The 22,527-nt window shown below is 35.7% G+C and overlaps 1 protein-coding gene across 5 annotated transcripts in view; it reads left to right on the top strand.

Moving 5' to 3' along the window:
* The window catches only part of Eip93f (Ecdysone-induced protein 93F), a 202,568-nt gene that overhangs the window by 156,718 nt on the left and 23,323 nt on the right, over positions 1-22,527 (top strand). For all 5 annotated transcript variants that reach the window (XM_064040007.1, XM_049849223.2, XM_049849226.2 and 2 more), the window contains 3 exons: positions 2,397-2,764; positions 16,447-16,566; positions 18,353-18,462. In XM_064040007.1, coding sequence (XP_063896077.1) covers positions 2,397-2,764; positions 16,447-16,566; positions 18,353-18,462 — 598 coding nt within the window. The remainder of the gene's footprint in view (positions 1-2,396; positions 2,765-16,446; positions 16,567-18,352; positions 18,463-22,527) is intronic.

Genomic DNA, 22,527 nt, shown 5'->3' with positions numbered 1-22,527 from the left:
AAGCAGCCCGGAGCCTGGAATTTGGTGATTGATACACCCGTGCATCGGAGAGCACGTAAATGTCGGTCCTGCGCCCGATCTCTCTCCGGTCGTGTCGGATTTGCCGTCCCATCGGGTTATGAGAGTGAAGGAATAGTGAGTGCACCTGTGTCTGCGCAAATGCTCGTGCACTATAATATGTCCTGCGCAATTGGCTGATCTTCTTAAATGAGAACAGCCGCCGTAGCCGATAATCGGCTAGGAGGACATCATCTAAGAAAGTTTTTACAAGTACACAACCTAGCTGAAAATTGTGATAATTATTTTAGGTACGTAAATATCATCATCTGCAAAAATATCAATTCGCTAAAACTCTAAAATATGTAAGCACAATATATGTATATGCTGAGAAAACTATATCTTTCTGATCTTTGTGCTCCCTGATTTAGAAAAAGGTACCAGCTCATCCTACCATAATATGAATTTTTAAAATAAAAAGGTGCTAGTTAAATGCACACCTAGTTAACTCATCAGATTGCTATCTCTTGTGACAGCTTGATGGCTATGAGTTAACGTTATTTAGATCTAATGATTACTGAGGAACACACCTAATGTAAATGTGTTTCTAATGTGAATATCTTTTTAATTGAAAATTGTGCTCTTTTGAAAATTTTGCCACGTTTTTGTCTCGTTTTTTTGCAATTGATACCTTTTTTTAGTTTTGTTAAATATGTAACTACAGCCGTAAATATAAACTGTTGAAGATGTTAAAAAATATCAACAAGTCAAATCGCTTCTAGTTTCCGCTACTCGCTCGCAGTGTGGCCAACCCTCCATTTATTCAGTGGTGCCACAAGACCGCTTATCAGCAGCAATAAATAAGCACATTAATTAATATTCGATAATTATTTACTAGAGTAAAGAAAACACCGCTATAAATTGCGATCTTAGTTCGTCGACTTTTCGTTCGGCGAAAGTTTTATTAGCTAGAAAAGTCGTGAGACAGGTAAATTTCAATACTGCTGAGCTGTGGCCACTTTCGATGTAATAAAGTATGTTAACGATCTGTGGTTCTGTTGGATTTTAGGTCGTTTTCTGATTGAATATAAATATATATCTGTGATTCTTGGAAATGGTGTCTGGAGTTGTGATTTTGAATCGAACTTAAACTCGTTATTATATTATAACTTTGACCAGGCCCGCCGCTAGCTGTTTGTTCGCCCGCGTGCAAAACTGATTATGCCGCCCTATGACTACATACGTTTTGTCAAAAAATATATAACGGGGTGGATCCAGGGGTCCGGACCCCCATTGATATCCATCTTACTTGTCCAACAGAAAAAAATATAAAATAAAATATGTACATACACCGCTCTGATTGCAGAAAACCCACCTACTTTTGGATAAATAACTATTGCAATACATAACATACATTACACATAACTTTTTATTTACTTGAAATGTTCAGAGTAACCTAAGCAGTCCTGGGTTAGCCCATAAGCAAACTAAGCAATTAATTAGGGCATTATTAGCAAGCAATTGCTTAGGGCATCAATGCAGTGCAATCATTACCCAAGTGGCCCCTATGTATTAAAAGATTGTGATTAACTTAACTAACGCACTTAAATATCTATAACATTGTTTAAAGTCAGTAAAATATGTTATTTGGTGGGTTTCCCGTTGAAAAGTCAACTTGTAAGATACAATTCATATGTAAGGAAGCGCGAGCGGAGCGAGCGCGCAAATTTTTTAGTCTAAGGACACAAAACAAATAAAAACTACTGTAAATTAACGAAGCAAAGTCAAAAAGTAAGATATGCACAGAAGTGAAGTGCATTTAGCCGCGAGCGAAGCGAGCGCGATTTTTTTTGGGGATGCAAAGGGTGAAACAGTCAAAATTAATAGGAGACGACCAAAGCTAGGGCGCCTTTTTCTGTTTATTGGTTTAATTTTGCCGCCCCCTAAATAGCATTTGCTCCACCACGCTACGCCACTGGTTGATCTTAAATCGTTTTTAAGAATCTTTAATTTTGAAAATGTCCTTTCAACAGATGTAGTTACCTAACTGAAACCGGCAGTGTAAGTAATATTCTTAGCGCTATTGCTGTGTTCGGAAATATTGAAATCAAATCATTAGTAAAAAGATATTGTATTTTTTAAATATTACGTGATAACTCGCTAGATTTGCCGCCCCCTAGGACGTGCCGCCCGCGTGCTGTGCACGCGCTGCACGCCCGCTTACGGCGGGCCTGACTTTGACTGATGCTTTCGGAAGATCACCTAACCTCATTATTTCATCCTAATATGTTTCCATCTATGTCCTAAAGAAATTTTATTTTGATTCAGCAGGTTTACAATGCCAACAAGACGTTACTATACAAATAACTATCTTCTAACATCCTCTTCTCTAATTCCAGGTCTAGAACGGGTGGCGGAGGAGTTGATGGGTCGAAGAAAATGGAAACTATATCAGGACGCGTTAATTCCAAAACGGGGGGAGGCAGAGTTATCCAGCGACGAGGAATCGGTCCAGACAGACCCTCCACCGGCCTTGAAGATCAAGACTATAGAGCAGATCAACGAGGACGACGCGAAGGAAGACAGGGTGGAGGAGAAGACTCCTCGAAGGCCGGAGACGATCCTCGAGTCGCTGATCAAGAGGCCGGCGACTCAGCCCAAGCTGGAGGTGTCAGAGGAACCTGCAGACTGGAAGCCACAGGACAAATGCTACTTCTGTACGGATGGTGAGCCTGGCGGGGGGGAGACCAGGCCCGCCGGTGCTATGGTGAGTGTTTTTAGGTTAATCATAGTTTTAAGTATCAGAGTTTAACACAAAGGTGTCTTTTCGAAAGTATCGCTTTATTATATCTATCTATAGCATCAGAATTTTACAGTTCATCCATAGAAACAGCGCTTGATTTCATAACTTATACCCTTATCTTAATAAATGAAGGAGGTCGCCCAATCGAAATTGTAAGGCATACTATATCATTTTTGAGCAAAAGTGAACATTTTAAACTTTCCTTCCTAACCTTCTTCACCTAAATTCTACGTAAGATACACAGGAATTTATAGACATTCTGAACCCCTAAACACTATATCTTTCGTAATACACTAAAATTCATTGACAAGCTCAGGTGGCTACATGATTAGAGCCAGCCATACTGTGAGCACTAACATAAACTCGTGGACTAGATTGGACACGACTGGGCCAGATGTTCGTGTAATAGTGTATGTGTCTGTCTGTTTGTGTGTATGTCTGTATGTATGTATAGCGTTGTTAGTGAATGATGTGCAGCTGAAATATTAGGATTGTGGCAGATGTTTTTCTTTGGGATTCTTGGTAGTGATTGATTTGTGGAAAAATACATATAGTCAGATAAGTAGGTAATGTTGCAACAAACGCATATAACATAGTGTGTGTTATGAATCGCATCTTTGGGTTTACTTAATTATAGTTTGTCAGTGAAATTGTAGAACTAGGAAAAATGGGAAGGTACTTTATTGTGACTTAGAAGATACCTGTGGAGGAGACCTTATAATGTTTAACAGTGAATACCTATTTACTTACTTTAAGTTGATTGATCTGTTTATAATCGGTTTACTAGCTTCACACATTACAAAGTGTATAAAGTTCATTTATCACCTCAAGTACTCATTACAGACGAGAAGAACTTTCATGATATTCCAACCGCAGCAGAAAACTGTTAAAAGATCGTATTGGTAAAATAGAAAAACTTAAGGAACTTATAAGTTTAATATGTTTTCTTAGGTAATCATTAACATTTAAACCCATTAATCCCAAATTCGGAATTTTAAAAATCTTCAAAAGATTTACCCCCTTACTTATAAAATCTCTAATCACCTTCTAAGCAACATTTTAACTAATCACTACTTAAAGCCTTAAGTAGTGATTAAATGTTAGTAAAGACATGCTTAAGCAACGTTTATAAGTAAGAATTTTCTTAAACAGCCCTTAAGTATTACTTATATTTGATTCACGTTTATAAGTAAGGCTGTAAATCTCATAATACACACGTTACTTTAAATCCCTGCCTTGAACGGTATCATCTAAGTCCATAAGAATGCAGTTCAGATGCGTGACTCAAAATACTCCGTGCAACCTTTAGACCTTGGGCTTGGTGGTGACTCATAAGGAATATTTGAGCTACCTACTGATGATTGCTGACATCCTGGTAACACGTGTATTATAGTCATCAAGAAGTGGATTGGCTGAGATTTTATTTATTTATTTGTGATGGTGAATAAGATCTGGCATAAAATGAGATCTTATTTAAGGCGTATAAAGGAAGAAAGAAAATACATTTATTTGCGTAGACATGTAGACATATGAAGGTAAAATAAGTTACGTTTGTTATGATCATCGAAAGTGTTCTGTAGTAATACCACTTTCAAGTTAATTCGAGTGTTTCAACCGTCGAAACTTATTTGTTCCAAAAGATTTTATTCATTTGTGATGATGAATAAGACCTGTGATAAAATGGGATCGTATTTAGGTAAGGCGTATAAAGGAAGAAAGAAAATACATTTATTTGCGTAGACATGTAGACATATGAAGGTAAAATAAATAACGTTTGTTATGATCATCAAAAGTGTTTTGGTATAAGGATGAAAGCTTGAACCTTATTTTGGAAGGGCTAAACAGAATTTGAAAATGAGTTGGTAGTTACTGTAGTTATTCAAAGAAACTTCTCTGAATTCCCTTTAAACTGTTGTTTATTTATTTTCGATTGATTCATGATCAATTGATATACAAACCAAACGTATTATACTTAGTAAAAATGTTTAAGGTGCGCCATAAAATTAACCTACCAAAGCAAAGTATGTAAATATTTTCTTAGGTCATCTTTAGTTAATGAGGTCATCATTATTACTTCAGAATGATGCGAAACTGCATCATTGTTAATTATATTAATTATGTAATGTGTTTTCATTTTTCAGTACATATAATTTTCTTGTACCTAAGTTTAATTATGCTAAAATTCGGTTCTTTTCTGTTTCATTAAAAACTTTCAAAAAGCTAAAAGCTTTTTGATCAGTTTTAAAATAAGTTTCGAGCTTCTAAATGAATATTTCAGAACCCGGTATTTTATCATTAACTTAAAATATTGGATCAATTCCTAAATGGGTAACAGAATCATTATTATTTTAATTGATACATTATAACGATCGCCATTTTTGTTCTAAATTCAACAAATTGAAAGCTAAAGTTATATGACCCATAACCTCATACAAATGACCTAAGAAACCATAGGTTTAGGCATAGAATTACCATGGAAAACCGTTATGGGGTAGTATTGTGCCCATGGGAAAGTCACAGGCAATCACAACGAAATTATTGCTTTGGCGGCAAAAACTGCACCATAGACAAGTACGGAATGTTTTTTTTTCTACTCTCTGGTTCTTGTTTCTGACATCAATCTTGTCTATGGAAGGAGTTTGTTTGTTTTTTGGTTTAATTTATGTGGTTTTTGACTTGTGTTTTGTGAGTTATATCGTCGTTAAGATTTACGCGTCATTGGTTTTTTAAGAAATGGTGTGTAGGAAGTAATATTGGCATTAATTTTCATGATTTGCTTTTAATCAATAGAAGCTCTAATTTAATATTCCCCCTGTATAAAATTAGCTCACATTATATATTTATAAATATACTTACAGATTACGCACAAAAACTTAATCTCAGTATAATGTAAGGCCACACAAAAAAGCGTATGTGTATTTGTTACGAAGACTTTTTTAATAAAAATGCTCCTCTATATGTATAAGGCAGAAAGCGCAGCAATGGCGGTTATAAAATCAAAGATAACTTCATAACTGGATGAGCAGTTTCGGATCACCATCAAAACCGATTCAATTAATTTTCGCAATATTCCTTTGTCGGCACTCCTCCAACTCTTAATAGATCGTAATAAAACCATAATCATTATACAACTGCATCCAATTTAATTAAGATCTTCATAAAAGCTGTCATCTTATAAATACGCATCTCAAACAATATTCTAATCATTGTCCGTCGTAATTACACTTTATTGTAAAACCTTTAGCAAGCAATAGCAATTATGTATTCTGTCTAAACCAAGCAAGGGATCCACCAGTTTAACTAGACCTCCTAAGCCCATACATCTGCGAACTAAGCCCAACGACACATGAAAGCCGAGGGGCCATCTTACATCGGTCGCGCAAACCATAGTTTCAATTTAGAAAACAATGGCTTATCCATTTTCTACGATTCCACGTCAAAGTAGAGTTCGTATTTTGATTAATACGCGCGAAAGAGATGGGGTGCGTGGCTGGGGTTGAACAAGGGATATTGGACTTTGTTTGGTTGAAAATAAGGTTGAATGTTCGGATAGCGGTTGTGTTGTTACTGAAATAGTGAATGTGTAGGCGTAGAGCATGAAAAGTAGGCAGTGTAAGAACAGAGCAAAGAGTGGAGTGGACATTGTCGCTTTGTGCTCTCTGAGTGTCCTTTTTTAATGTGTTGTTGCTACTTGTGCTAATTAATTTTGATGGCGTTTATTAAATTGCGTGGAGACGCGAGTCGGTGTAAATTGAATTTTTAATTGAAATGGACTTTGATGCGAAACAATAAATAGTAATTTGTGTTTCGGAAATGCTTTTTGATTCCCTTGAAGAAGAAAACAAAGAATGTGTTTTAGCATCAAAAAAATTATGGCATTCATTCAATTCAATCAACACTAAACAAATATGATTCTCTGTGAATTATAAAACAAAAAAGTCACTTTTTGTAGTAATACCACTTTCAAGTTAATTCGAGTGTTTCAACCGTCGAAACTTATTTGTTCCGAAGCTAATTAATCATAGCAGCTTTCACGATAAAACTGCACCACCTGTTCATATGAGCTATCACAATTAAGTAACGAAAGAAGAAGAAATAAAAAAAAATGTAAATTAATTCAACCATTTACGTGTTGTATAAAAATTATCGCAACCAGCAATTGTTTGGCTGTTAAAAACTATGAAGGTATTGACTATAATTGCACAGGAAAAGTGGACGATGCATGAAATTAATGCACATCATACTATCGCTTTAGATTTTTCAAAATACACCCGTTGATAATTGTAACGTTATGATCTACTTTTAATGATTCGTGTTTCATTAGAATTGTTAATTTTTAGCTGCAATTGATTCGCTTTTAACTACACTTTTTGTTAAGTTTACATTTTGAAATTGTTCGTGCTTTTTGCCATAAAAATAATTTAAAGAAATAACACACGCAAGTTTGCAACCCTCTTGCAAAAAAAATGTAGTGAGCAGTCGGCTCCGTGGGTGTCGCAAGCCGATCGGTTAAACAGCATAGGCCGGACAGAAAAGCCTATAGGGGCGGTCCGTGGAGGGTGGAAACCTGGGAATTTTCACGTGCAAGACCCACCCCTTGGCGAAACACGTGCGGCCAAATAGCCTCGCAGAACGTACGCCTTTACTAATCATTGCCGCTCGCGAAAATAAAAAAAAAACATTTTGACGTTTTACGTCAATTTTTGACAAACGATTGCGGATTGTTTTTTTTTTTTAGTAGTTGATGCGTTCTGTTAGCAGGCGATGTTAAGTGTGCGTTTTGTTCGAGTGTTTTTCTAAAGTGTGAAATGTTAAACGCAACATGAGGCGATTTCATGGTTAGTTGGAGTTATTAGTATCAAACATGAAATAAACTATGTTTAGATTGAATGCGTCAGTTGTTTTTCGTTGCTTTTTTTCTGTTAAGTGCTGAGATAAACTGAAATGGGTTGATTGGTTGCTCTTAATTTAGCACGTTATGCATGTTGACAAGTGATTAGTAGTTAGACTACGCTTAAGTTTTTGCTTTCTAAGATAATTGAATTTTTATTGCTTCTTAATGATTCATTAGTCTTCTTAATTCACGTTTATTTACAAACTTTTAATTTTTCACTTAACTACCCACTTTGAACAATGTTATTTGCTAAAACTAGGCTTTATTATAGAAACGATCAATACTACTTACACAAACATTAAAATATCAATTTATTTTTAACTAACACTGATATAAAAAATAACACGAAAAACTAGTACATTTCCGTTTTAAAAAAACCTTTTTAAAATTTTCTCTCTGAAGTTACATTCATTTTGTAAGTCAAACATATCGGATGCACTAAATTCAATTTTTCCCTTCTAGAATAATATCCCAATGCGTAGGTATTATTTCTAGAGAGATATTTTTAAAACTAATGTTTTTCATCTCTATTATGAAAAGTCCATTTTCTGCAATGCTATTCTTGGTTGGTTCAAAAATATATTCCAGTGATTTCCAGTTAAAAAACTGTTCTACAAAAAGTTTTTAGCTTGATCTATACTGTGCAGTTTCTGACTAAAAATCTTATAATTATGATATCTATAACTTTAAAAACTGATATCACTTTGGGACTGGTAAAAAACTGGAGAAAAATAGGTATCTTATACATATTATTTTCTCATAGTCGGTTAACAAATAATATCTGAAATAATGAAAACTAGTTTATACAAAGTGACGGACTTTTTTTGAAAATAAAAAATGGCTTGGTCGATATATTTTTCAACAACACAAGGCAATAATAATAATATAGCTTTATTTGCCAGTTTTTAAAGGCCTCCTTCAATTTTTGTTACATTACACAAGGAAATATTGTCTTAAAAATACTGTATTTACAGTTTCTAACAAAACTCGAGAAGTTAAAAAAATAATAATTTCTATGTAACTTAGAAGAGAACCCAATTCTGGGTTAAGCTCGCCGTTGTACATAAACTTTCTGTATATATTTTTTTGTGTATTTCGTATATTAAGTTTGCAATAAAGAACAAAGTTAAAAGTTACTTTTTAAACCCTACTTTTACCTCTATTAACAGTACAGGCCTGTACCCACTCGATGTAAACTCAAGCTACCCTCCAGGCTCTTGATTTGTACCAGCATAACGCTTCTGGCTTTCCTAGTATTAATAACTGTTTTCAGTATGTTTCTATTGCCTTTCAATTTTCAATCATAACACAACATGTTAGAGTTGAAATATGTATGACAATAAAATTCAGGAGTGATCAGGGAGTGATAGGTATTATGCCGGTTATATCCTTAACCAACTTTCCTAAAAGAATGAGGTTCTGGTTCTCAATCCGAAAGCCTCCTGTTTCACATAAATCCTACAAAATTGAATTTTATGTTTCCTAAAAAGATAAAAATGAACTGGAATAAAATAAAGTTAAATAAATAAATAATAAATAGTAAGTTTAGGAGCGTTTTTATGCAAATAATTTAGATGTCACTGAAAAACCATAGTGACAGATATTAAGTAACAGAATATAGAATTTTGAACGTTTCTAAAGACAATCCTAATAATTACAAATAAATCATCATCCTCTTGCCCTTATCCCAATTTTTCAATTACGATGTTTTCTTCTTCCATACTCTTCTATCTTCCATAATAATCACACAAGTAACATTATTTCAAGCCATGTCGACTTCCACACAATTAAGTATAAATAAATGAGAAGCTACATAAAGTACAGCAAACGCATTCAACGACAAACTTGATATTACTTCTGAACTTTCAGTTTTAGAAGCCTCATACAAGTTAAATCTTACTACAAATATAAGTTAGACTAATGCTATTTAGATTAAATATTCTGTTTGTATTTACTTATATTTAATTTCCTTCTTAACAATAGAATACGTTCTCATAAATTATAAGTATTTTTTTATTCTTTTAAAATACCTCAAAATAAGAGTAGGGCATGAAAACATGTCTATTTTCCTTTGAAAGATGTGCTTTCATATTGTATTGTTTCAACAATGTTACAAATAGCCTAGCCAATTCAATAATTTCATAAATATTTTCCAATAATCATCTTCCTGTCCTTATCCCATTTTTTTATTCGTAGTCGGCGCGGTTTTCTTCTTCCATACTCTTCTGTCTGCCGTCATACAAGATTCTCACACAATCCATCCATCGTTTCTTTGGTCTTCTCCTTCCTCTATATCCGTGTTTTAAACACCTATAATAGATCTATCAGTAGCCCCCACGGGACGCGGGTGAAACCGCGGGAAAACGGCTAGTATGAAATAAAAATCTTCGAATTTGATTATCCACCCACAATCTTTTTATTTCCTTTCATTTATTTTACTAGTTACATACATTTTGAACTTCAAACCCAACGCATGAGTAAGAACATTTATTTCTAACGTCATGCATACCTAATTCCAGTTAGACCTTGGCTCAGATACACTGGGTTATCAATAGCTTAAACTGTACCGTGATAACAGCTGTCAGTTTACTCGGCCTCCATTTTATAGTGGATTCACTAATCTCGGATTAGTGATAGTTTTCATATTGTGGTTGGAAAAACAACTAATATAAATACTTGGTGCTTTCCCGCGGTTTCAACTGTGTTCTAGGGGACTGCCCGTACCGGGATAAAATATATCATATGTTGATTGGGGATAATGTTGCTTTATAATGGTGAAAGAATTTAAAAAAACGGTCCAGTAGTTTTTGAGCCTATTCATTACAACCAAACAAACAAACTTTTCCTCTTTATAATATTAGTATAGATGAAATGTAGGTTTTTTTATTTATTTATTAATTACAAAGAAAGTAAGCATAAAACTATGATCTTCCGATAATCTTAAAGTGAGCCTTGTGGTTTGTACAAATTACTTTTTAGGGTCTAAGAAGATACTTACATCTGCCTAGTCTTTTCCCAAAGACAGGCTTTTTTAGACATCCAATCCAACCAGAAGTAGCTGAGTACCAATATTTTACAAGGAGCGACTGCCTATCTGACCTCCTCAACCCAGAGGCAATAGAATATATCCGACTGTTTTTTTAAATTCAAAATATTTATTCAGGCTTATTATACCAAAATTCTATACATTTTGCTCTTCATTTGGTAGATACCAATTAAGTTATATTCGATTCTATAAAATAAAGAGAATCGAGACCAAAAAGATGTCTATAAATCTTATATCAAAACTAACCATTAGTTTTCATATTAAATTCTATTTCAGCCTTAATTGATCACCCGTTATAGTCGATTCTATTTAATTTACCAAAGCATTTTAGTATTTGATATCTACAATATTAATGAAGCTTAAGTCACGGCCCAAATTAGAACATACCATATTTAAGGCTTAGTCGCAATTAAGACAATGTTTAAAACTTAATTGAAACTTTATCAATTAAACGCAATATTTTTCAAATAAGGTTCTAAGTAAAATACGTCATGTTGGACTTATTTTTTTATTGAACTAACACATCTGCTTAATAATTAAGTACTTATAAAGTGAATAAGTATATCTATTCTGAATATTAATGATCTATTATTAAATACAATTAACATACACTCAACATTCTAAGTTACTTAACATATTTTATATATGCGCACACACACGCCTAAGACCCCTAATTCTAATGAATACCGAATTAGAACGAAAGAAAAAAAACAATTGTTCTCGAACGCATTAATAAAAATACTATTCTAAATTCAAACGGCCCATTAACCGGTTCCCACGGCGGCCATGTTGGGTCGTCCTCGCCCGCTATTGGTGGAGGCCGCGAGTTTAGAATTAGAATGTAGACCCCACCATTTGGCGAGCGGCAAATTATGTTGCCAGTTTTTACGTTCCAAGTTCAAATAAGCAGCTGTTCGTAATTCGAACGTTTTTTAATGGTAATCCTAGGAACGGTTGGGCCGTTAGAAAAAATAGATTGGGATTTAAACCCGTCAATTATTGTGGATTGGTTGTTAAGTCCGGCTATTATCTTGAGCTATTAAAATTGAATGAATAGAAATTGCACGTTGTACGTAATAATTTCATTTATAGCCCTCGGATTATCTTAAGCAATTTCTTTTTTTATTTAACCTTTAATTTATAAACTATACCAAAACGGGTGAACCAAGAATAGTTGGTTACCAAATGGCATTGACACAGTTGCCCTGCCCTTTGAGTTCTAAATAGTCAGGTCACTAATCAACGAAATAACTTGCTTAGTTATCGCCTTATATAGCTTAGTGTACACATGAGCGTAAAATAGTTACGACAAGGCCCAATATTTTGCCACGTATGGCAAAGCCTAATTTAGCCAAAAGGCGCTTCGTGAAATAATCATTCCAATATCAATTGTATCTCTTGTAGTCCAATTTCGGACCCTCTGTGCCAACTTGGGACCGCCCCGTTTAGCTTAAAATATGTACATATTTCTGAATTTAGAATTTTGATTTATTGGTTTATATATAGACTATTTGTTTTATCTCCTATACAACCATTAGAAGCCTGACTGCAAAAGACTTAACTAAGCCGTCTTGTCTTATTTCTAATATAAAAGAAGTTAATAAACAAGAACATTTGTAACTTCTAAAGACAAACCAGAAATATGACTTACACTTACCTTTGATAGTTAAGGATATATTTTCTAAAGGTTTTTCTGTTTAAATCCTACGATTCAATCTTTGGGAGATCCTTCTCAGACTAAGAATCTACGTCGTTCAATCCTAACAGCTGCTAAACACATACCGTTGCTAAAAACCAAAGTATACAGTATCCACGAGATGTGAATACACAAACACATACAAACATACATATATACAAATACATATACATAGTTATGTTGTCAGTGACGGCAGTCTAAACGAGCCGTTAGTTAATATTCAAGGTGGTCGTGATTAGCGAAACGTCAAGGTGAAACCTACTGCGCGGAGGATAATACCTGTTTGGTTACGACTTATTTTTAGGATAATAACGTTTTACATAGAAAATAATGGGCGTTAGTTTAGAATACTGCGTAGAAAGAAACGTAATCTCATATTTTGTGTGAGGAAAAGGCTAGAAACGGGTGAATTTGAGGAGAACTGGCCCGGTTTCGTGATGAGTTGTTCCCGTGGCCGTATAGAAAGTAGCCTTTATGTTATTCTGATATATGATAAGCTACATAATTTTATTTCCGTTTTCCAAGAGTTTTAGAGTAAAAACAGCCACACATCCAAATTGTCACGTTTGTAATACTTATATGTGATTTAGGATCAAAACGGAAAGATTTAAAAGATATTCAGAAAAAGGAAGCATATTACGTACATTAAGAATAGCTAAAAGGTTAACTAATAAGATTACTCATTAAAACTGCAACCGATGTCTGTTCACGCGAATTATTTAAAGTACTTATTTAATCAAAAGTGCAAAGTCTAATGACGAACGAAAGTACTACTGATAGATATCATTAGTGACAAATTATGATTTCAATTTTATAATAAACTAATATGAAATTCTTTAATTATTTCAGTGATTTAACTAACTTGTAGGTTAAATATAATAAAGGTGGATTTGTATGAGATTTATATTGTTTCTAAACAACTGCAGATACTTAGTACATAATACGCGGTTCTTTGCCAAATGTGTCATTTGTTCTCTACCTACGAATTTGTAGATTGCAATTGTTTATTAACCAGAACCGATATGATAGTCATCTCCCGAGCCTTTTCCCAACTTTGTTGGGGTCGGCTCCAGTCTAACCAGATTCAGCTGAGTATCAGTGCTTTAGAAGGAGCGACTGCCTATCTGACCTCCTCAACTCAGTTACCTGGGCAACCCAATACCCCTTGGTTAGACTGGCGTCAGACTTTCTGGCTTCTGACTACCCGTAACGACTGCCAAGGATGATCAATGACAGTATGGTATGGGATGTGTATGTCGAACTGTGGACTCTGGTATTATGTATAAAGAAGAAAGAAAGACGAAAAGAAAGAAAAGGATAAGAAAACGGCTTCAGCGAGTTGCCTTTGGGCCCACGTTTTCCTTAAAAAAATCCGGGTTTTAGTACTATAGTCCCATTGTTTGGAAGAGCAATACAAACAAATATGTTTTTGATTCTATTTCTCTTCTAATTTAAATTGCCTCCTAATTCTATTTGAAATCTATTCACTTCATAACAAATCCATCGTTTAACAAACATAAATAAATTCGTATTCTAACAAACATGATGGCAAAATGCAATCAATTAAATAAATAAAACTCATTATATTGAAATATGTGGTTTTGTACTATAAACGGTTAAAACGCACTTTATTTTAAATACATTATTTATGTATTGTGCACGATTCTTAAAGCAAGTTTGCCTATGTTGAACCGCAAATTACGTCAAAGTATATATTTTTTATATACCTACCTAATATTTAAGAATATACTGCTTTGATAATAATTGTTCCCTATTTTTAAACATTTTCTATCATCGAAAAACGTGTTATGAATCAATATTACAATGTAATGTTTTACTTTGAAAAAAAAATTAAGTCGTACAGAAAATACTGAAAATGGACGCCATGGCCGTAGCAAGGCTGTATTATCTGAAACTCCATATATTAATTTCATTAAAATCTGTAATATTTCATCATATTACTGACAGTTACCGTTTTAATTCAAAAAGAAAAGGCGCAGGTACCTACTTACCACGTTAAACGTAAAGTTTAAAGTTATCTTTACAACTACTTACGCTTACTTTATAACGAACTACTGAAAACGACAATTTCGTTGCCTATTAACCATTGATGGTATCAATAAATGCGTGTACATGTAATAAATACATTGTAATAAATAGTTGCGATGCCTGATAAGCGTGAAGTCCTTCAAATGACGGAACCATTCAATATCGACTCATGTAAGTATAGCTTAACTATTCAAAATATTACTCCTTTTACTTTTAGTAGCCTTTTTCACCTGTTTACATAATTATATTAAAACCTATTAATGCCATTTTAATGTATATTTCGTGAATTTAAACGCACTATTTTTCATTGTTAATTTAAGTTGGCAATTTCGTTTTGGTAGCTAGTTTTAAAGTTTTTGATTAAAATCGACTTATCTTTTATCTAGAAATATTTAACAGCAGTTTTATTTTAATGTGGTTTACTTAATTTAATAAACAGCACTTATTTTTCAACGCTAAAGTAACCTATGCATAAAATACAGTAGGTATTCAAAACTCAAATTTCAACGCTTAAGTTACGCATAAAATAACAGAACCTAATTCAATTTCTAAACTCGTACAAAACCAAGAACAACTAGGAAATTTTCCACAAGGAAAAACTAGCTTCTAAATTGGAAAACGCAGTCACAAAAACCAGTTTACAACCTAAGATAAGCATCAAATATTTCAAGGCAAACCTTTTAATTGGTCATCAATGCTTCCTAGTCCCATAAGGTCAGTGACGAAATACCGGAAAATAGTACACTGTGACGTCAAACATTGGTCACTGTTGGTCATCAAAACCTTGTGGATTGTGCTCGATAATTGTTGTAATCTTGTTATGGGATAATCTGTTGATTACAAATTGCTCGCTATTTCCGTCATTTGATTTGGTTAAGTAATGTAGCGTTGTTTTGTTATGGGATGTGTTAATAGGTATAGACTCTGCTTACTTTTGTATAGTTTTGTCCCCTTTTTGTGAAGTTTAAAAGCTTCGATAATAGTTCAGAAAAATCACCAGGTGTCTTTGAGTTGGCGGGTTTACCAGCAATTACCGTTACTATATTTCGTCATACTTTATCATGCAGCAACTTTCATAATTTTGACATAGTATCCCGATTCCATATTGTGGCGTCCAAAATTGACCATTTCTATGTTTTGTGAGCCACGATGACGAATCAAACGTACTTATCATTTATAATATTCGGTCACGCATTTGTTCTATGTGATTAATGCTCAATCCTTCTCCGTGTGAGAGGAGGCCTGTGCCCAGCAGAGGGGCGATGAAAAGGCTGTAACAATTTGTTCTAAATACTGTCCCTAGTCTACAAACTTACATACCTTCTGCGTGTAGCAGTCGGATAAAAAAAAAACCCTAGCCATCTCATTCGGGCTACAATTCTAGACTCCGATATCGCTAAAGTCCAAAGCTAGGTCAATGTAGAGAATTAGATTTTCCCAATGAAACCGTACGAGAATTTGTTCCGGTAACACTAAGTTGAGATAATCAGATCTGGTTATATCATGTTTGGTTTAGATTGATTGGGGAATACGGAGAAATTAGTATGTTAGTGCTAATTTACTTATGAATGAGCGTTCTATTTAGTTTAACATAAGTTGTGTTCAAAAATGAAACGCCATAAGAATCAAAATAAAAACTTAGGGGTAGTCACAGTAACAACTTTACTGTTTTGTCTCAAATTATCTTTACAGAGATCATAGTCGTCAGCATGTAACTTGGCAAGAATCTATACATAACCGAACACTAGTCGTATTCCTCACAAACAGGCTTGACTAAAAACAAATTGTGACAATAACCATAGAACATTGACAATTTCTTTATAAAAAATCTCCAAATCTATACCAAGTAATTTGCCGCCGACTGTGCGACAACGAGAATATTCTTAACATGTGTTATAGTTTCACATCTATAATGATAATTTTCTTCTAGCAAGGCACTAATACTCCCCCTTCTCCCCCAGAGTCCCGCATCGGAGTCGGACAGCAGTTCGGTGTCGGAGGCGAAGAGTCCTGCGTCTGCGCCGCCCCTGCTGCAGCATCTGCTGCAACTGCAGGCGCAGAACCCGCAGACTATAGCACAGGTACACATGAGAACAGGTTTAACTACAATAATGACGGTGTTATTCATATGAAACTGCCTTAGAGATCTAGTAGTCGCAAAGCGTGACTGCGCGGTTCGTTTCCCTATCTTTCGGGTTTTAGGGAAATAGAAACCATCCTCCACCATCAGGAACTTTCAAAAAGAAAAGTTGGAAGTTGATGATTGATTCACCCGTGTATCGTAGAGCATGTAAATTCGGTCATGCTCTCTCCTGATCTCTAATAATAACACAAGGGAACAAGATTTTTGTTGCATGAAATATTACGACTAATATTGTATATTTTTGGACTGCTAATTGAAGATCTGAAGTCAGAATTTCTGTATCAGATTTAGTTTTTGAGATATCAACAAAACGTGATTTTCAAGAAAAACACAATTTTATTAACAAAAAACAGCAGAAGAACAACAATTAAGCATCAAAATACTTTCTTTTACAAGATTTTCTAGCTTGATTCGGTTCACTAGGGCTGTCTTCAATGCTTCAACAGTAGTTCGCCATCATGTTGGCATTCTAATGACCCTGGGACCGCTTTTCCATAGTCCGAATATCTTGATGGAACCGTTCGCCTTGTTCTTCACTGAGATCACATAGATTTTCAGGGAAATGGTCAAAATGGCTAAGGAGGAAGTATACCTTGATGCTCATATTACAACCAAGCCGACAACAACTGTTCAAAGTGATTTGAATAGTTGTTGTTGATATTTGAATCCTTTTTGTTTGATAGAAAATTTTGTGAAATCCAAACGAATTAGTTTCAGGCATTTTTTTCGATATCAGCCATGTAATTATGAAACTTACACTTACATCAACCACCTTATTTGTGGACCATCAGAAATTCCGGCTTTTAGTTTCTCTATACTCAAATTATGGGACTTGTTAGATATGTATTGAACATTTTTGTTCAGAGCTTTTACAAATTGTTTCATGAGCCCAAGTTTGATGTGCAAAGGTAGTAAGTAGCACCTTTATTAAGATAAAGTAGTAGATAACAAGTTAGGGTAAATCCATTTGGACCGTTTTTTTTTTGTTAATACCGTTGATATCAACCACGCAGAAAAACTACCTAATGATTCGAGGGTTCTCGCCAGATCATCGGTGTTTGGTACTTGAAATGGGGTCTTTTCTTATTTTTCCATAACCTTGAAGGCTCGACGCATGTTTTACTCAGTTTTACATACCATTATAGACACCTAGTAGGTACCTGTCGCAGGTGTCCAAAGAAAATCCAAAGTACTCAAAGTACACCCGTTTTAAGAACTCCAACACACTAAGACTACAATCTTTAAGTGTCTATTAATCACAAATATTACAGAAATAGTTAGTATCATTTTTACAGTTATTTCGCAACATAGAAATAGTAAAAATATATACTTTTTAAATAAAATGCTCTGTTTTATGAAATTTCAAGTATAACTAGTTCGAAAATACGGTCAATAGCTGTATCTCAAAAACTAAAGCTGTTAGAAAAAAAATGTGGGTAGATTTGAAATCAGCGACCTCAAATTAGTAAAAAACAGTCATAAAATTTCATGCAACAAAAAAAAAGTCTTATTTTGTTCCCTTGTGTAATAGTTAGAATAATAGTTTTGATTGCCTTAAATATTCTTCCCAAAAACGGAGGCAATGACGAAGAAGCCTGCCCATTTACTTACAAACCAACCGCGCCAAGTGTAGCTTAGTCCCTATTTGGCCGAGTTGCTTAGCCACGAAATTCTAAAACTGTCACAAAATACTTTTATGTTGATAATAAGATCTGTGTGTTCAGTTTCAGCAGATGCTGACGGCGTTGGCGGCGCTGGGCAGCGGACTGGTGCCGCCGCCGCCGCTCTCGCAACCCTGGATGATGCAGCGGCTCGTGCATAGGCAGACCGATAGGTAAGTTTATATTATAAGGGAAAATACATACTTGCACATAAAATACACACAGGCAACCTGGGAACGGGGCAGGAGGAACAAGAACCTCATGGTGGGATTGAAGAAGAATGTTGTAAAGATGGACTTTTAAATGACATAATCCGCGGTGCAAAAAGATGCGCTACAGCTAGCTTTTTAATGACTTAAATTCAACGCGTACGATTTAAGGCAGGCTATGTTTTAAAGTAGATGAAATAGTAGCCAAAAATACGAATGAAAAAATAAGTGATGCAAGTAAAACACTTGTCTTGCTTTAGAAGTCTGAAATGAAGCTAATAACAAAGTAAATATAAAAACATTAAACTAGTATCTAAATGAGCCTTACACTGATGATGATAATATAAAATTCAATATAAAACATCCAAGAAGGCATACTATCAGATCCATTCAACCAGTCAAGGATCAAAGCCATAATTCAAAATGTATAAGCAACGTACAATTTTACAAACACCACAATTTTATTGAGAGAAAAATCAACAATGAATATGTATGCCTTGACCTCAATCCGAACGATTTGCTATAAGTGAACTTGTATTGAGGTATGCGTATGTTGGACTATGGTAAATAATAGCTCTTAGTTCTTAGACAATGTCAAATGTTATTATGGACTTATGATTTTTTACTGGCAAAGAATCGTCGTAGATTTTTGATACCTTACACCACGCCTTACACTAATAATAATAATAATAATAAGCCCCGCAGGGCATCTGAGGCGGATGACGGGGAGTAGCGACCCCGCGGGGCTATATATCCGAGTGCTCCAGGGAGAGTATACTGTCCCCCATCTCCGGCTTGCCGGAGTGAAGCATGACGGGGGATAGGTCTCCCGCCTCTTGGCTTGCCTTCATCGGCCGGTCAGAGTGGAGTCGCTAGAGCAATGCTCGGAGGGTAGGTGCCTCGTGGTAAGTGGCGAGTGGGCCGGTGATGCTGGACCCACAGGGAGCGCGTGATCTGCGTTTAAAGTCCGCCGAGGTATCCTCACCCTTCTCAGCCGCTCATGTACCTGTTGCCCTCTTGTTGCTTTTCAGTGACTGATTCCCGGGGGCCCAGTAAGTGAGTTGGCGAGTCTCCACCTGCCATTTTTACGTGTATTTATTACATTGTTATCGGCAGGTGCCATAGTTCCCGTAGTTTCCCCATTCCTAGTCCATTAGCATCCCATCACAATAGCCCAAGTAGTTTTCATCCATAGTTAGCAATAGTTTAGCACAGAACCGGGGATTGTCCTTGGGTACATTTCTATAGTCTATACAGGGATAATCGTCGCTTTTGTGTCACCATTTCATTAAAGTTGTCTCAAAAGGGCTTCAGCGTGTTGGCTTCGGCCCCACGTTCGCCTCCCAAAAATCCGGGACTCTGTAGTCCCGAGGTCAGAAAGAGACATACATGATAATAATAATAAAGCCCCGCAGGGCATCTGAGGCGGATGACGGGGAGTAGCGACCCCGCGGGGCTATATATCCGAGTGCTCCAGGGAGAGTATACTGTCCCCCATCTCCGGCTTGCCGGAGTGAAGCATGACGGGGGATAGGTCTCCCGCCTCTTGGCTTGCCTTCACCGGCCGGTCAGAGTGGAGTCGCTAGAGCAATGCTCGGAGGGTAGGTGCCTCGTGGTAAGTGGCGAGTGGGCCGGTGATGCTGGACCCACAGGGAGCGCGTGATCTGCGTTTAAAGTCCGCCGAGGTATCCTCACCCTTCTCAGCCGCTCATGTACCTGTTGCCCTCTTGTTGCTTTTCAGTGACTGATTCCCGGGGGCCCAGTAAGTGAGTTGGCGAGTCTCCACCTGCCATTTTTACGTGTATTTATTACATTGTTATCGGCAGGTGCCATAGTTCCCGTAGTTTCCCCATTCCTAGTCCATTAGCATCCCATCACAATAGCCCAAGTAGTTTTCATCTATAGTTAGCAATAGTTTAGCACAGAACCGGGGATTGTCCTTGGGTACATTTCTATAGTGTATACAGGGATAATCGTCGATTTTGTGTCACCATTTCATTAAAGTTGTCTCAAAAGGGCTTCAGCGTGTTGGCTTCGGCCCCACGTTCGCCTCCCAAAAATCCGGGACTCTATAGTCCCGAGGTCTGGTAGAGACATACAAGATAATAATAATAATAGCCTTTATTTAACAATCTTTCTTACAATTGTACTACAATTAATTCTTTGACACCGGTACATGAAGATTGTCTTGCTGTCCAGCATAGGCCTCCCCTAGAGCTCGCCATCGGATGCGGTTCTGCGCTTGCCTTGTCCAAGTATGTCCCGCTATTGTTTTAAAATCGTCTTCCCATCTACGACGCTGTCTCCCTTTCCTTCGTTTGTATTGTCTCGGGCACCACTCTGTTACGTCCTTACACCATTTATCCTTATTACTCCTAATCATATGGCCTGCCCACCTCCATTTTAGTTTTTTAACACAGTAAGTAACATCGGTAATTTTAGTTTTCTTTCTTATAATATTAAGTTTTATTTTATCTTTTAATTTAATGTTAAGTATGCTCCGTTCTATACTGTGTTGACAAGTTTTTAACTTATGTATGTTATGGTTAGTTAAGCTCCATGTTTGGCAACCATATGTCATAACCGGCAGAATGCACGTATTAAATATTTTGCTCTTTGCTTTCAGTGGCACGAGTGGGTTTTTCATAATTTCCTTGAGGGACCAGTATCTTTTCCATGCCAAAGTGATTCTGTTATTAATTTCTTTTGTTGCCAAGTCTATTGGAGATATGATCTGTCCAAGGTACGTGTATTCCTCCACGTATTCTATGGTTTTTCCATTGACCATTATAGGGGTGTTTTCAGAGTTTGACATTATTTTGGTTTTCGCCGTATTCATTGACAGTCCTACATTTTCGCTTTCATACACCAGTTGTTCTAACATCTTTTGTAAACTTTTTGGGTCTTCGGAAATTATTATAAGGTCGTCTGCAAATCTAAGGTGGTTTAATCGTATTCCGTTGATATTTAATCCGTAGTTATCCCATTCGAGACGTCTAAACACGTGTTCGAGAACAGCTGAGAAAAGTTTGGGTGACAAAGGATCACCTTGTCTTACTCCTCTTTTTATTGGAAAAAAATCTCCATCTCTTTCAGTTCTTATTTTTGCTTTCATGTTCTTATATATGTTGGTAATCAGTCGAATATATTTTTTCTCCACTCCTTGTGTTTCTAAGGCTTCCCAAATCTTTGTGTGTTTTAAAGAGTCGAACGCTTTATTATAATCCACGAATGCCAGGTAAAAAGTAATATTGTATTCATAACATTTCTGGATTACTTGTTTTATAGAGTGAATGTGATCAATTGTTGAGAACTCACTGCGAAAACCTGCTTGTTCTTTAGGTTGGTTTTCATCCAAAGTCTTTGTTAAACGATCTAGCAGTACTTTTGAAAATATTTTGTAGACATTGGACATCAAGCTGATGGGTCTATAGTTGGCTATATCATCTCTGTTCCCTTTTTTGTGTAGTAATATAATAGTTGCTACAGTCCACTGTTCAGGTATATATTCTGTGCGCAAAATTTCATTAAATATCTCTGTGATAGTGTTTAACGTTACTTTGGATGATCCTATTAACACTTCATTAGATATGCAGTCTCCTCCAGGCGTTTTCCCTTTCTTCAGTGATTTGATAGCCTTGTTGATTTCGTCTTGCAGTATACAGGGGGTCTCTTCTTCGTCAGTTTTTACACAGTTTACTAGCTTGTTGGATTCCTCTATTGTTACGTCGTTACTGTATAATTCACGGTAATATTCTGTTGCTACTTCTAATATTTCGATTCTATTTGTTTTATTTTTCTTGTTTCTATGATTTTTCATGCTATCGATCCAGGTTAGATTATCTCTTAATTCGACCCATGCTTTCTTGACTCCGCCTGATTTTTCTATATGGTAATTTAGTGTTTCAGTTCTCAGTTTCTCTCTGTGTTTTCGTATTTGCAGGTTTATTTCTTTGCTCAGATTTGTTATTTCTTTTTTGTTGTTTTTCCTGTCTCTAATCAAAGTTTTTCTTTGCATGATCAATTTTC

This window comes from Helicoverpa armigera, chromosome 21 (genome assembly GCF_030705265.1).
Source record: "Helicoverpa armigera isolate CAAS_96S chromosome 21, ASM3070526v1, whole genome shotgun sequence".
In the NCBI taxonomy this organism is placed as follows: Eukaryota; Metazoa; Arthropoda; class Insecta; order Lepidoptera; family Noctuidae; genus Helicoverpa; species Helicoverpa armigera.
The sequence above is the reverse complement of the archived record's forward strand: the minus strand, read 5'-3'. Positions and strand labels throughout refer to the sequence as shown.